Below are 16,729 nucleotides of genomic sequence, written 5' to 3' on the forward strand. Positions count from 1 at the left end.
TCTGTGTGCTTTCCATTTTATGTCTCATCCCTCCCTCCCTTTCCCTCTCTCTTTTTCTCCCTATCTCCCTCTATGATTCTCACAGCAGTAGATGCTTTCTTGTCATCACCTGAGCCGCAGACAAACCTCTCTGTGAATCTGAATAGCATTAGCTGAATTGGCATTATTTAACAGTTCACTTTCTGGTCCTGGTCCATGGGAGTGTCTTTAATTTAGCAGTTTGACAAACACCCCTACCTCCCGTGGCTGAGAACAGCCTATAGTCCACAGAGCTTCTGCAGTTTACCCCTACAAACTTTGCGAGGGCAGCACAACATTCAAAACATGCTATAAATAAATCAATCAAATTATGAAAACAAATTACTTGGCTTTAAGTGCGCGCGTGCGCGTATGTTTGTGTGTGCGTCTAAGCGTGTGTCTTGACAATGACTAAAGCCCACTCCATTTCTCCGGCTGACTGATTGCCTAGCCAGTTCCTAGCGGTCTGAGTCAACACTGCCTACCTGAAAGGGAAAACATAATGATTTGCTGAATACTATAATTAAACACTGTGCAATTTGTTTTAAATGAAGTTAGCTGAAAATAAAAGCCAACACCTTCCCGGACCCCAGCGAAGTAAAATGACCTAGGACACCGGCACCAGTTTGGTGCACGCCAAGTCACATGCCACTTTTGGTTATGAGGCAAATCCATACTGTGACTGTTGCTCCCCCTGCAGAGCGTATGCATTATGAGATACTGTATGCAGTTAAAACATGTTGTTGTCATTTTCAAGGTGCGCCTTGCTCACTTCTTTACTGGTCTAAACCACAAAAAGTGGTTCGCTGTTTCATTCCCTCACCTCTATAAATAATGAAGTTGAGACTCTACTGTGTACTTTTCTAAAGCGTGTGTGTGTTATTGGGGTCATTGACTGTTGTTTCAGTTGTATTGCTTTTCTGGAGAGTCGGTGCCAGAGGGAGAAAGACAGGGTGGGATGCGGGACTAAGAAAAAAAGGAAAATAGACAAATCCATTAGAAGATGCAGCCGCAGGCGACTGGTATTTATGCTGTCAAGGTTATGCTGATAAATAGGAGCACCTCAAGCCAAACAGTGACCATGAGTCAACGCACTGTCTGTCCCTAGACCAGGGAATACGAGGGTAACTCTTTTTGTGCGACTGCAGTGTCCATAAGGCTGTACTTCAGTAATGTAATTGCTCACATGGTTCCTCAGATGTGAAAGACGTAACACTTATTTGCACATTGCGTCTTTCCCGAATTTAAGCTAACCGCTTGTCGTCCAATGTCTAACAAACATTCCGAATATTTAATGTGCCGGTCAAAAGTGACAACAATTTATAATAAAAAGGCAATGAGGTAGGCCAAATATAGATTTTAAAAAGTATTTGTCTGGAAAATTATGTTTAAAGGAGGTGTTAAATGTATTATTTTAAACATATAAATTCAGCAATAAAATAAACATTAACCATTCAGTGAAAAATGGGATGTCCAATGGAATTTATTTTGATTCGACCAGTTAGTGACCAATTAAATTGTAAATTAGATATGAAATACAAGACTTGGAAAGCTACATGTAAACATTCCTGATACATGCATAAAAAGCCATGTTTACTGCCAGTTTATCAAACAAGATACAGTAGCGTCTGAAATTTAATTTTATGAATGCAGGGTACACGAAGTACAGACACAACTGCTCTGATAGTCCTTAAAGTTCACTATATCATTTTTAACCCACTCGTTGAAAGTAGGCAATTACCTTACCGCGTTGTTTGTAGAGTTTGTGACGTAGAGTAGCTACAGTATTTCGGAGCTGAGGCGAGGGGGGTCAGGCAACTACACACATTTTCACAGGAATTGAGGGATGTGCTACTTCTTCTAAAGTGCGCTTTTTAAGTATCAGCAACAGGTTGTTTCGCTTTAGCCTACATATTGGGAGGAAGAAAACACTCTTTTAAACTAAAGGAAATAAGAAAGGAATAAGACATGTCCAATCTGCTCTTGTGGACGATGTGGCGACTGGTTATGCTGTCCACTGTCCTGCAGGTGCGCTCCGGCTGGACTTTTTCGTGCCCCGTCATTTGCCAATGCACCGAACAGTCTTTCCGCTGCACAAGGGAAACTCAGCTGAACTCCTCTGCCAAATCCTCACTAATTAACAACATGTAAGTATCCTACCGCAGATTCTTTCGTGTCAATCCAGCTCATCGCGTAATAGACGTGTGATTTTCATGCAACAAACAATTACATTTAGATTTAAAGTGATGCTGATCTTTGTAAACATTTTCATCATTGCCAAATTGTTTGTTCAATAGACGGCAAGGTAAGGGTCAGTTCCATTCCATTCAGTTGAATTCAGGAAATTATCAATCGTGTCCTAAACTGGTTGAAATAAAATGGAATTGACCCTGTTGAACAGTGAACCTTTTGATGGAATACGTTCATTACCCATTTTTTATTACGCATTTGTTTTCTTCTAAAAACACTTTTAATTAATGTAATTGTCTTATGTATGTTCGAATTGTAATAAAATAAAGCGTATGTTCGCTTTAAATAACCAACTAACCGTGCTATTTTTTTTTTCTTTTTTCTTATAGAAGATTAACTCATCTGCCGTTACAAGAAGTCCCAAGTAATACTTTCAGAGATCTTCATAACGTAGACAGAATGTGAGTGACACAGCCCTTTACCTTCCCGGCGAATACACACAGTTAAACCATTAGCTGTGTCACAGAAAACTAAGATTTAGGCTCAGATGTCTTTCCACATTTGGATGCATTACAATATATGCATAACACCTGAAGTACAAATGGAACTGATATTAATTTTCAAAGCACAGAGGCTCAGTTGTAAATATCACCATCTCCTTTGTACTGTGATGCCGAAAAGCTCTCGACTGTAGCACTTACTGTGACCCAATTACAGTAGCTTGTTGAAAAGAGCAGCCACTTGCCACGAACCTCAGCCACGATTTAGAGACCTGCTATGTCAGAGGGTGCTTATGGTAACCTTGGAAGACAATTATTAACATGATTATTCACCCGAAAAACTGTTAAAGATATGCTTTTGGAGGAAACTGAAGTCAGTCACTAACGAGGCATTGGTTTATGGTGAATTGCTAAAAACTTCGGTAAAAGCGAAAAAGTTTTAAAAGTAAAAGGATAAATTATGCATTTAAAGTCGGGCTAAATCGTTCAAACCTACCAGACCAGCTGCTTTTGTAAATAATCACAATTTAGAACACAGATTTCTCTAGAATATCTGACTGGGACAGACTTAAGGTCAGGTATTGTTCTTTGCATTTTTCAGTCCCAAAAGGCACAACAGTTGCCCAGATGATCCATGTATCATTTCCGGTGGGTTCCGTTCTCAACGGTCTGGGAAAATCAGGCTAGAAGGAAGCTTGGGGAACTAGAACAACATATTCTTTTGTGGCCTTCGGGCAACTGGGTGTCTGTGGGGTCTAAGCACCCCATTTAGTAATTCAATAAACCAATGGAATGCATTTGAACAGATTCACAAAGTTTCAGCTTAAACAATAAATGAACAAATTGTTCCAGGTAACAAGTTTTAAATATACATACATTTTCCTATTTATGCACACACAAGGAATAATAACAGAGTGAGCAAGTCAAAATCCTTTTTTTCCAGATAAATAATAGTAATCATTCCACTGGGACATTTCTCAGATGCATATTTTGCCAACTGACTGCATAAAAGATACAGACCATCAGTATCACATCACTTCTGTTTTTGAACAGACGATTCCTCTCTGTTATCGTTGGGTTGTCTGATGTTACATCACATTAACCGCCATGGAGGTGTCCAGCTCTGATGCAGGTGGGGTGGAAATAAATAGTCACTTTGCTGACACAGTTCTCTTCGCCTACTGGGGCTTTGGACCTTATTACAATCTACTACTATATAGCAACCAGTCCTGTGCCCTGACTAAAAGCAGGACTGCACAGTGCTGTAAGAAAGGACATGCTGTGAGATGTCTTAGTACGGACAATATATTATAAACGGGTAGAAGTGACAGTCGCAGTTTGTTGTTTCCTGTAGTGTAATTGGACAAAGGGGGACGGCACTGGCTTATCTAAATCTGACCAGCTCTCCGTGACAGTCAGTGGTCAAACTCGGGGACATCCTTAGCCAAATCACTACTGGCCTGACTACTGCTACTTTTAGACCATGCATTTTTAGATCATCGTATTGAAAATTGTGCCACAACCCAACAGAGTTTCCCGTGGTTTGATGACGCCATGTTCACGGTTCACACCTCACCATACGGACAAGGGGGAGGCGATGGAACCGAATCATCGATGAAACGCATTAGAATCATATCTGTTTATTTTTGTTTAGACAGCTGGCCTTAATGCTCAAATCGGATTTGTTTTCCAAATCCAATGTTTTTGGCTGACCTGTCTGCACAATAGTTTTACCAGTGCTGAGATTGGATTTGTGTAGACAAAGCTACGTGTTTTTATTTCTGTCCTGAATTGATGATGCGAGTCAACCCCGGTCACATGGGGACAGATGGAAAAAACTCTGGAAGCACTCAGTCATTTGACTGTTCAGGCACAAATTGTGCACCCAGGTATGGGATATGTATTGAGTTTTGGATCACATACTAATGTCCAAATCAGAAGTGAAGTATCCAATTCCATGTTATTGTTTGCCTTTTAGAGCTCAAGGAAATGATCAGATGTACATTAGATTTGGGTCAAATCAAACTGCCTGTCTAAACGAAGCCTAAAATTAGATTTTGAAGGGGTTTTTAGGGTTGCTGTGGCTGAGTAGAAATGTGCTTAAAAAAATCTGAAATGTGAGATTTATAGAAAGAAGGAGAGAGAGAGAGAGAGAGAGATATGGCAAATAGCTTAGCCATTATTAAACCTCTGCTGGGATGCTGAGGACCTGGGTGAAAATAAAATGGAGAAATTAAAATATACTTTTGCTCTAAGTAGCACCTTCATTTTGCTTCAATCAAAAGTTCTCTCTAATTAAAGAAGAGCGGCAGTCTATAAAAAACCGATAATTACAGCAGGTGGTGGATGAGGAGAAATGGCAGGTGGAGGGAGTGGTGTGAGAGCTGCGAGCAGGCCGGGCTCCAGGCATGGCTGTGGGTCCTTCTAAAGTCAGCCATTTAAAAGACCCAGTTAGACTACAGTGCTCAGAGATCACATTATGTATTTAGGGTCTTGGGCACTGTGCTTGTATTTCTGATGAAATCAAACTCTACCCGTTCACTCAAATTGAGTGCAAAATTTTGTGCGTTGGAAAGGTTTGTAAAAATTTAATGGCTTATGGCTTTATTCTCAGCTTTTATTTCATGGCATTTTAATACATTTTGGTTTCACCATGTAGAAATTACAGCACTTTTTATGAATAGTCTCCTCATTTCAGGGCATCAAAACATTCGGGGCAAATGGCGTTACAGGTGTTTCTGATTAGTTAGGTGTGTTCAATTACCTCCTTAGTGCAGGAGATAATAGAGCTTTCAGTACCTAGTTTTGATTCTAGCCTTTTGATTGCCTTTTGAGTCTGTTATTGATGTTTGTCAACAGGAGGACTAGAGTTGTGCCAATGAAAATCAAGAAAACCATTATGAGGCTGAGAAATAAGAAAAAAAGCAGTCTTAAGCAAACCAAAATCAACTGTTTGGAACACTATTAAAAAGAAAGAGAGCACTGACAAGCCAAGGAAATTGAACACGAATTAGCACCTGTGAAGCCATTTGTCCCAAACGTTATGACACCCTGATGTTAGGGGACTCTATAAAAATATGTTGTCATTTGTACATGATGAAACCAAAATATATAAAAATACACTTCAACCTCACGTGAACTGTTTGATTACAAATGTAAAATTGTGTACAGAGCAAAATAAAATAAAAATATTATGGTGCTCACTATATATATATATATATATATATATATATATATATAGTGTAATGTTCTATGTAATTGAATTCATAAAATGCATATAATATATATAATACTATTACCCTTTCGGTGTATGGTAATGATGAAGCAGTTTGGGTATGTCATTCTTGCAGTGAAATTTCCCAGAGTGACTCCATCAGGATATTCCGAGCCAGGGCGTTTCACTCTCTGCACAGCTTGCAAGAAGTGTGAGTGCCTCTGTCGTCTTCACTGTCACACCAACATTTCAACACCGGGACTCCTTAAAGCTGGTTCTGAGTCGCAGCAACAAAGAGATAGAGACCTTGAAAGGCAAGGCCATGGAAGGACTTCTTCTCAGGAGCAACTTGAAGCTGGCACAAAAGAGAGAGGTTCTACCTTGGTCTTACTGTTAAAAATGGGCCATATTTCAGGCGTTGAACTCAAGTTATCAAGTACTCCAGTTAGAGGTCTTCTGTATATTCATCTTTTTGATCAAAGCCTTATTTTTGGAATGTCCATTAGTATTAAGTGCATTGTGTCAAGTATTTGTAATTGATATCTGATCTAACTCACTTTAGTAGTGATGATTACCTTTGCTCTGAATATCTTAACTATTATTCCACTCTGTTCTGGTGCTTATCCTTATGTGTGCTTAGTGTGTTTGCGAGTACTGGTAACTTAGCTTGTTTTGGCACATCCTGGATGAATACATGTCAGTGTAAATGCAGCTGGGGGCCAGGGACACCAGGGACAGGGTATGCACATTTGCTTTGATGGTATTCGTCTGAGAGAGAAGTGACATACATGCTGAAAGAACTGTCAGGGTAAGACAGTTTGATTGTAGCTGTGCCTGCTGTAAATATTTGTGGTTCTCCTTGCTTTTGCAGCCTGATACACAACATGAAAAACCTGGAGTTCATAAAGAAAGGAGCCTTCTCTGACCTTCCCAAACTCAAATACCTGTAAGGATGTGCACCCGTCCCATCCGTCTCCTTTGTTCAGCAGGGCATATGACGAGCGTAAGATTCAATGCAGCCGATCAATGGAATTTGAGGGAAAGCAGTCAGATGCAAGTTATTTGCCATGAGAACCTCTGCCACTTTGCCCAAGGCTAAAAGGTCTTTCTTTAGAGCAGGAACACCCATTAGAGTAACAGTGAGCTTGCATTGTGACGCTGGGCTTTGGTCAGTATTAATTTGCCTGCTCCAGACAAATATGCCCATGGCCTCAACAGCCAAAAACACGAGTCTTCCTGTATCTTACAATTGCATGCACCCCAGCAGGTGTTATTCAAATTTCCATATCTCACTACAAACATATCCATATATACATACAAGAGATACCATAAATGATCATCTTGCCATATTAGCTGTCACTCAGTGGAGCAGTTAACAGTGTCTTTGCTATGCGTTGTCAGTGACTTGGGAAATGACAGTTTTGGACAGTGTCTCACTAAATTGGTCTCTCTTTCCTCCCTCCCTCTCTCGCTTTCACCAGGAGCATTTGTAACACTGGACTGCGGGAGTTCCCCGATCTCTCAACAATTTCCTCCCTGGAACCCTTATTTTTTCTGTAAGTAGTAAGAAAAAAAAAAGAATCTGTGTTGTAAATCTAACAGATTGTGCCCCCACCTTTTTAAAGAAGCAAGGCCAGGCATTATCCACAGACTGTGACTAATGGAGCTCGAAGTGCCTTTTTGCCAATCTATTGGTAAAACAAAATATTGCTGTTACTTTGGGGGAGCCAGTCACTCAGTCAGTGTGGGGGACATTTCTGTTTGTAGGGGGCATTTGGACATAACAACAACACTCTGACAATAAATGCATTTTCAAATTCAAATTTTGTATAATGTTCTTTGGAAGCTGCCACGTGTCCTTTTAAAAAAGTTGGCAAGGGAGCTATTATTGATTATTGCAAATGTGTGTTTATCCAGAGAAGTGGGAGACAATATTAAGATCGACACCATCCCCCCCAACGCTTTCCTGGGCATGACGGAAGAAGAGACATACATGTGAGTGTGGAATGATGAGCTTTCTCATGACGTCACCTGGAGCCTCCATTCTTAAATGTTGTCACTTCCTGTATTTGAAACCAATGTGTGGCCTTATTGTGGGGACTTGTTGTATGCCACTTAGCCTATTAACTTGCAGTTGTTTGAGGTCCCGGTTGACAGGCTAGGCATTAAGGGGCTGGGTATGTTGTGGAGTAATTGAATAATCACTTGTTTATAGGCAATCACAGCAGGTTGCACAACAAAAATGGCATTTCGGTAATGTGCATTTCACAGTATTAAACGTTCTCCAATTTCCTGCTTTTTTAATCTCATTTCAGGAACCTGGTCGGAAACGGATTTAAAGAAGTGCAGCACCACGCATTCAACGGGACAAAAATGTCTAAACTGTACGTACCGCGTACGGCACCCATCCCCACCTACAGTCATCCGTTTCTGAGCTGCAGTCCCAAACTGGGCGGCTCAGGGAATGCCTGTCATAATGGCGTAACCTGCCACGCCCCGCTCAGAAGGTCTCTCCACCCTTCGTGGCCTTTGACAGGCACACGCTTGTTGTTATTGCGGGGATTTTAATGGGCAAGAAGGCTCCGGTAATCACGGAAACAAAATGTTCTGGTAAATAAACGTGTCGGGGACAAAACACTGATTTGGAAGCTTATTGTTTTTGTACTTTCACCACACACTGGCGAGGGTTTGGAGTGTGTCTGTCAGATCGCATGTACAGTACCTATGGAGAAAATATGGAAAATAAAAATAAGGCCAGATTCTTAAACTCTGTTCTATGTAGGCCACAGACTGGCCTGGAGGTTGCGTAGTTGTCCAACGTTTACATTTCCAGAAAAGTCAGGCTGCAGACCCAATGCTCATCAGATACCTGCAATTAAAAATTCATACGTTGAGCTGAATTTTGCAGGGGGACAGGTCCTAAATGCCAAATGAAATGTCACATTTCTAATGTGTGTGTGAGAGAATGTGATTTGTATGCCATTAAAGTCCCTGCATAACTTTTCTGTCCTGTTTTCATTTCAGGGTTCTGAAAGGCAACAGGAACCTACGTAAAATCCACGATGAAGCCTTCGAAGGGGCGACAGGGCCGAGTCTGCTGTAAGTGTCTGGTCCCGTAAAAGAAAATGGCAGAATTAAGTAGAAATTCACATCTGAACAGGAGTATGAGTATAGGACTAAAACAGCCCTTTCTAAACGGAGGCGGGACCCACTGGTGGATCCGGGGTACTCCTCAGCTGGAAAGTGTTAATTGCAAAACATTGATGTATACAGTACATTTAATAAGGCAAAATGCTGATAAACAATAAAAACCAGCAAACCGAGCAGCTCTACAGAGCCAGGCAGGCAAACCCCCTGTCTTAGAGCTCATTAATGCATTCTCAGACAGGCATCCGTTGCACTGCGTCAGTAAATGCGCTAAATTGTGAGCACGTCGATAAATTTAAGCGCCGTTAGATTGCCCAGGACAGGAGGCCTTCCTCGTCCACGGCTCGATTTGCGTTCGAGATCAACGCGGTTTGTTTGTGGCCGTGTGTGGTGGAAACGCTCTGGGGTGTGGCAGGAACAGAATGAGCCGCGATGCCTGGGGAGCCAGCCCTATCGTCCCTCAGCCACGAAAGCAAAAGGCAACCCAGTTAGATAAGGAAAGCACTGCTCCAAACGAGCGCACACAACCCGGAAGTGACAGTTGCACGCAATCTGCTGATTCGATGCGTTCCCCTCTGCTGCCAAAATGTTAGCAGCGAGAGAGGGCCGGGACTATTTTCCCCAGACATCATTAATCTTTTCAATTAGGCTAACCTGACAACTTCTGCCATTTGTCAAACGTATGCAAACCTACAGTGCTAGAGCATGTGATGAAATAGAATGCAGTAGAACTTGGGGTAGAAATCTTGGGAATTGCTTGTTGGAAATGAATTCAAGCGCTATTGTATTTTACCTGGTGACAAAGTAAACTAAATTTAATTAAAGGGACACAAATCATTGAGAAGAACTACACATTTATTTTCAGAATTTAGTGGACCCTCTTATTTAGAGCATCTTGCACAGATTACATTTTTTATAGTCTTATAGAGCCGCATATTTAACTGAAGCAGTTGAAGTCAAGTAATTTACTAATGACAATAGCGCCCAAGATGGGAATCAAACCCACAATCTTTTGAGTTACTAACCAATCATTATTATCCATAATCACACTACACCTCTATCTGTATATTTGCCCTATATGTGAAAGTGCTCCAAAATAAGCCTGGGAGATCCAATTGTGATCCCAGAAGTACTACTGTACTGTAGGCCATCCAGCTCCTTTAAATCCCATATCATTCATGCTTCTTTTGCACAAATATAGTTTGTCTAAATAATTGCGAAAGTACACTGCTTTGAGCTACAGAAAGAGATATTCACAGCTATATTTGGGTAGAGTGTGGGTGGGGCTTCATATAACTGAAAAGCTAGTTGTACTTTGGTAATAATAAACTGAACAAATTTCCTGCAAATTGGTTTTTGTCACCAAGATGGACTTCAAACCTGTAATTTGTAGAGAAATGCATCAATAGCATGGCACCTCATCACACAGAAATATTTCTATCACTGTTTACTTCTTAAATTTCTCCCAGTACATTTTTGCCACTAATACTGCTCTTAATGCGGTTCATTGTTCTGGGCCTAGCCAGCTAACTTTCGCAAAGGCTTATTATTATTTAACTAGAAGACTCCATTACACACAATACCACAGTTTCTGAGAAGCTTCCCCAGTGTATTTTCCTTAAGGTGCTTAAAATGAAGGCACATTTCATTTGCTATGGATAGGTCTGTGGTATGCTGGCTTTGTGTACACCCATTTATTCTGACCTATGAAAGTACATTCCTGGAACTTCTGACTCCTTATGCCGAAAGTGTTGTTCAAATCACAAAGCCTTGCTTTATCAAGTAAAATAGACTGATAGTGCTTTACAGCACGGGGCCAGTATCCTGTGTTTTCTGTATGGTCTTATCATGCAGACATAACGTACGCACCAACAGACCCACATACAGCACTGTGTCAACTTGCCTGCATCATTTTAACAGACCATGAGCCGTAGGTTAGAAAGACATCTTTTATAAATAGATACATTATATTAATATAATAATAATAATAATAATTATTATTATTATTAATATAATAATAATTATATTATATTATATTAATGCAGGATGTTCATCACTAGCTGTTCCCAAACCTCTCCTCAGGTGCCCCCAGCAAGGTCCAGGTTTTTGATGTGTTCCAACACAAGCACACCTGATGCAACTAATCATGGGCAATACCTGGGTCTGGTTGAGGGCCCTCAATGAGAGGTTTGGGAACCACTGCTATATGTGACACTTGACAGTTGAAGTGGACTGTAAAAGAGGGAAACCAGTGGTGGAAATGTTAGATATTGGATATAAGTATAGGACAGTGTGTTCCACTCAGATCCATTTAAGGGAAACACAGTTTACTGAAATTTCCCGGTGCAGTTATGACGATGCTGTGCGATACCGTCATTTCTGTTTCTGGTTTAGCCCAAAAATTTTACTGACGCTGTGTGTTTGTGTGTGTGCGTGTGTGTGTGCGTGTGTGCATGTGTGTTCTCTTCTCAGCGATGTGTCTTCTACGGCTCTCCGCTCCCTCCCAGCCCTCGGCTTGCAGCAGGTGACTGTGCTGACCGCGCGCTCTACCCAGGGGCTGAAGACCCTCCCCCCTCTGGAGAACCTGGTCAACCTGCAGGAGGCCCACCTCACCTACCCCAGTCACTGCTGTGCCTTTCACACCTGGAGGCGGAAACACAGGTAGAAACTGCTGGCCACAGAGTCCCTTGGGCTGTGGACCAGGACAGGGGAATATCTGTATCAATAATAATAATAATAGCCACAAGCGGAAATTAACAGGGTCCTAGCAGTATGGGGCAATGGTGCAATGTGAATAAATTAAAGAATCAATTAAAGAATTAAACAGAATCAATCTCATTCTCTGTAACGAAAGCACACACATACTATATTCTGAATGCTAGTAAGTCTCAATGAATACACCTCCACAGGAGAAGCAAAAGCACCTTTCTTAGTTTTTCTTCACATTTTTGTTAAAACGAAGTCAGAGAAATAAACAACTTCCACATTAATATGTGTGCTACACACATTTCAGTGTATGTTAATGCTTCCCCGTGAGATGCCATGGCAACAGAACAATGCGTGGTTTCTAGGCTGAAAAGCAGGGCAGAGGTGGCTGTTAACATTTAATCCTGACATTTTGAGAAGCCAAGCAGAGCCATTTAAATAAAAAAACTATAAAAGTCTCCTGATGGAGGCAATAGAGGAAAGGTTACGGGGTCACCAAAATCCAAATGTTTCTTCCTCTCGGGAACATGAATGTGCACAGCAAATGTAACGACAATCCTGCCATTACTTTTCCAGATATGTCGATCACAAAGTGAATTTTTGGCCTGATGGCGGCACTTGACGAAAGATCATGGGGTCATCAAAATCAATAGGTTTCTTCCTCTTGGGATCATGAGAGTGCATAGCAAATTTCATCGCAATCCAGCCATTACTTTTCTGACAGACAGACAGACGGATGGATGGATAGATGTCATTACATAACCTCCTTCATGGAGGTTTATAAAAGTAAAAGCTTTCTATGTCTTTCTACTAGGAAATAAGTGCTCTGGATATAATTTAATAACTGAAAACAACTGATTATCTTTATAATCTTATCTAATAATAAATCATTAATAACCAACCGGCACTTCACATCTGTGTTAAGTGGCAGATGTTCTCTATATGGCATCGTGTTCATTGAGATACTCATATTGAGCGCTAGTGATGTCATTCAGATATGTAAACAGGACATACTCTCTGCTCTATTGAGTCAGTCTTCCTGCAGCTGCACTGCTGTAAGCTCACATCTACGGGATGAAGACCATTCTGCTATACTGCCACTCTGCTGTGGAGCCCATTAGCCATCTCGCTCAGGAACATTTTCACTGTTATATTGTATTATTGCATTATATTATACCTCCGGAACATACACACCATTATATGGACCCAAGACTGCACAAACAATATTAATTTTCAAAATTCGCTCAGTTTATAGATTTCTTTCCCAGTTTTTGTGTTCTTTCCATTCATATTTTACTGTGATTATTGTTATTGTTGTTGTTATTATTACTTTATGATGTGGTGTTGTTGTGTTCTGGTTGTGTTTACCGCTGCTGATTTGCACGTCTCTTATCGGTGTCCATTTTCTGGCCCAGGGAGAACGCGCTTCTGGGGTCCTTTGGGAACCTCTCCAGGCTATGCAACAGCGGTCCACCGCAGGGGATTGGGTAAGATGTTCGCGCTGTCGCCCAGTCCAGATAACTGCAGGAGCTGGACCGTGACTGTAGAGGTTGCCACGGGCCCAGCACGCAGTAGTGCTCTTTGATAGGTCCTCCCTTGGGTGAGCAGCATTGAAGCTCGGAGAGGAAGTTCCCCTTTGTCAAAAACGTATAAAAAGTGCCACCTGACGAGGAGCTTTGAAGCTGAACTACCACGTGCAGTTTAGAGGATGCGTGAGGTTTGTCTTCCCATCTGCGTTTTGCATTTGAAGTGGTCTGAACATTTCAGATGATATAATGACAACACGTCGCTAATTCCCAGGAGTCTTTCGAAACTTGAAAGTGCTCCATTTGCAATTCAAGTTTGTGAAAGTGCTCGAAATTTGCAGCGCTTGAAGGTGCTCATTTTTCTCTTGGCTCATTTAAAAACCTCTTTATTTCTGTTTTGCGTGTTTAATTGGATTCTTTCAGTTGCTGTATACTTTCAATGCAGTGAAAATCCTAATTTTTGAAGTAACATCACCCAGTTTTCCAAAGCACATAGTCTCGCCAAAATGCTGGTTATAGGGTGGTATGCAATAAAAAAATCCATTATAATTAATGTATAATTCAAGTCAAATTTCACCAATTTACAAATTGTCAATTGTCCTTGACAAATTATCCCTGAAAATAGTTGAGTCCATTTTTGCATTATATATACTGTAGGACCCATAAGTACTGGACTATGGGGTTTAGTAATGGTTGTTGATTTAGTATTGAATCCTTTGTACAATTTCTTTGGGGTAGAATGGGTTGGGACATTACAACATTAAACACATCAACAATTCCCTCTTTGTTGAACATTCCATATCATCCTGGGACATCATGTCAGTGTAGCCTGTGTGTGATATTTATGCATGATGTTAGTAGGCCTAGACTGTTACAGATCTTCCCGTCACAGACACCACACACACACACTATACATCCTTCAGATTCATTACCCAATTTGCCAAATCATTTATAACACACAAAAAAGATTAAATGTTTACGTAGAAAGTACTCCAGAGCTGTGTGTAAAGCACACTGCGGATCCTTTACTTCATGTGAAACTTGCTACAGTCCATCACTGTTTATGCATATCACGGAAATCTTTTCCTTTTAGCATTGCGTGATTTAAGATCTTGCCCTCGCCCCACTGCAGGTACCCCTCTGCAAGCGACATGTCGTACCCAGAGTACAGCCTCGACGACTTCGATTTCCAGTACCTCAACCTGGAGCTGTGCCTGAGCGACGCCCCCATCAAGTGCACCCCGGAACCCGACGCGTTCAACCCCTGCGAGGACCTCCTGGGGTACGCCTACCTGCGGACGGCCACCTGGGTGATCGCCGTCTCCTCCGTGCTGGGAAACCTGGCGGTCCTGGCGGTGCTGCTGACCAGCCGCCACAAGCTGACCGTCTCCCGCTTCCTCATGTGCAACCTGGCCTTCGCCGACCTCTGCATGGGCGTGTACCTGCTCCTCATCGCCGTGGTGGACCACCGCTCCCGCCGCCAGTACTACAACCACGCCACGGACTGGCAGACGGGGGGCGGGTGCGGGGCGGCGGGCTTCCTGACGGTGTTCGCCAGCGAGCTGTCCGTCTACACCCTGACCGTCATCACCCTGGAGCGCTGGCACACCATCACCCACGCCCTGCGGCGGGACAGGAAGCTGCGCCTGCGCCACGTGGCGGCCATGATGGCGGCGGGGTGGGGCTTCTCGCTGCTGGCCGCCCTGCTGCCCGTGCTGGGGGTGAGCAGCTACGCCAAGGTGAGCATCTGCCTGCCCATGGACATCGAGACGCCGGCGTCCCAGGCCTACGTGATGGCGGTGCTGCTGCTCAACGCCGCCGCCTTCCTGGTGGTCTGCGTCTGCTACGGCCGCATCTACGCCAGCGTGCGCAACCCCCGCCTGGCCACGCGCCGCAGCGACACCAAGATGGCCAAGCGCATGGCGGTGCTCATATTCACCGACTTCCTGTGCATGGCGCCCATCTCCTTCTTCGCCATCTCCGCCGCCCTGCGGATGCCCCTCATCACCGTGTCCCACTCCAAGATCCTCCTCATCCTCTTCTACCCCATCAACTCCCTGTGCAACCCCTTCCTGTACACCATCTTCACCCGGGCCTTCCGCCTGGAGGTGCGCCTCCTGCTGAACCGCTGCGGCTGCTGCAGCGACCGCGCCTGGCTCCACCGCCTGCTCGGCCTGGCGGCCCGCAAGCCGCGCAACAGCGCCTCCTCCAGGAAGCCCAGCTCACTCAGGTTTTACGCCTACCACATCAAGATGCAGGGCTGCATTCTCAACAGAGGTCCCAAATAACTGAATTTTTTATTTTATTTTTTTTTCCAGAATTATGTGGAATTATTCATGCTGATGATCAAAGGTGCTGACTTTAATACTGTACATACCTGCTGAATATTTTTGTAATAAATCTGATGAAAACACTGTTGGGAGAAGGAAACGTTTGTGACTGCACTCACTGGGGGGTATTTAAAATGGGTCATCGATGATGACATCACTGCTCTCCTCTTCTCACTTCACATCTCCTCTCCCCTCTCCCTCTCCCCTGCTTCTTCCTTTCCCAAGTCATATTTGTTCCTGACTGACTCAACAAACAGAAGTGCGAGTGTGAGTGTGTGTGTTTGTGTGTGTGGCGAGGGACCGTGGTAGGTCACTCATAAAGAAGGGGGAAAATGGCGTTTACTCCATTAAACACATTTGTCTCAGACCCACAAGGCGTGCCTGAAGCCCGGCCCGTCTGCAGCTCATCCGTTTGCTCAGATGATCGTTGATCAGTCAACACCGGATGCCCACCTCCCCCAAACCACCCCGCCCCCCCCACCCCCACCATGAGTCTCGTGAGGCCTCTGCTGCCAAAAGCAGGTGTGGCAATCGGCCTCCGAGCAGCAGGGCACCTTGACCCAGCATCATCTGTCAGCGTCTCACCGCGGTGGCTGAGCACATCCTGTCCTGCCGCGTGGAGAAAATAAATTAAGAAAATGGTTGTGCCACGCAAAAACCCTTTTGTGTTTGGGGTAATTTGTTCATTGCTTGAGGCTGTAGACTTGTCTACCTCGGTATGGCAATCCATTTTTAACCTGGAAAGGGGTGACGAGGGGGGGGGGGGGACTGCTTGGGGGGGCTACATTTCCTGAATTTAATAAAGTGTAAAACAATGGCGTACCCCTCAAAAACGCGATTTGTTTTTGCGAAGCAGGTCTCGTCGGCTCCCGCAGCGTAAACAGCAGTGAGGCATTTTTCCTCCGGGCAAAGGAAGAGCACACGGCACACATCCTGTTTGCCGAAGCAGGCTGTCACCGCTACCAAAAGATAATGCCACGTGTACTTTGCACTTCAACGTGAGGGAAGCTGCCCGTGGTTTTTCAGTGCCAAGTAGGTACACACCCTTATGGACCTCTCGCCCATCCGACACGACAGCAGTCCTCAGAGCGGGATGCT

General features: G+C 43.4%; 1 protein-coding gene across 1 annotated transcript; it reads left to right on the forward strand.

Annotated features, from left to right (window-relative positions):
- Positions 1-1,770: 1,770 nt before the first annotated feature.
- Positions 1,771-15,696, forward strand: LOC135244964 (lutropin-choriogonadotropic hormone receptor-like). Its single transcript, XM_064317683.1, has 11 exons — positions 1,771-2,165; positions 2,598-2,669; positions 6,059-6,133; positions 6,794-6,868; positions 7,404-7,478; positions 7,840-7,917; positions 8,238-8,306; positions 8,947-9,021; positions 11,542-11,730; positions 13,191-13,262; positions 14,434-15,696. The coding sequence occupies exons 1-11, from the start codon at positions 1,987-1,989 to the stop codon at positions 15,587-15,589; spliced, it is 2,115 nt and encodes a 704-aa protein (XP_064173753.1). The 5' UTR covers positions 1,771-1,986; the 3' UTR covers positions 15,590-15,696.
- Positions 15,697-16,729: the final 1,033 nt, after the last annotated feature.

Source organism: Anguilla rostrata, chromosome 18 (genome assembly GCF_018555375.3).
Source record: "Anguilla rostrata isolate EN2019 chromosome 18, ASM1855537v3, whole genome shotgun sequence".
Taxonomy (NCBI): domain Eukaryota; kingdom Metazoa; phylum Chordata; class Actinopteri; order Anguilliformes; family Anguillidae; genus Anguilla; species Anguilla rostrata.

Bases quoted from the DNA above. Each gene is read 5' to 3' on its own strand.
- LOC135244964 (XM_064317683.1), top strand. From the start codon at position 1,987: ATGTCCAATCTGCTCTTGTGGACGATGTGGCGACTGGTTATGCTGTCC. The intron at 2,166-2,597 runs GTAAGTATCCTA...TTTTTCTTATAG, and splicing joins TCCTCACTAATTAACAACAT to AAGATTAACTCATCTGCCGT. The intron at 9,022-11,541 runs GTAAGTGTCTGG...TTCTCTTCTCAG, and splicing joins GCGACAGGGCCGAGTCTGCT to CGATGTGTCTTCTACGGCTC.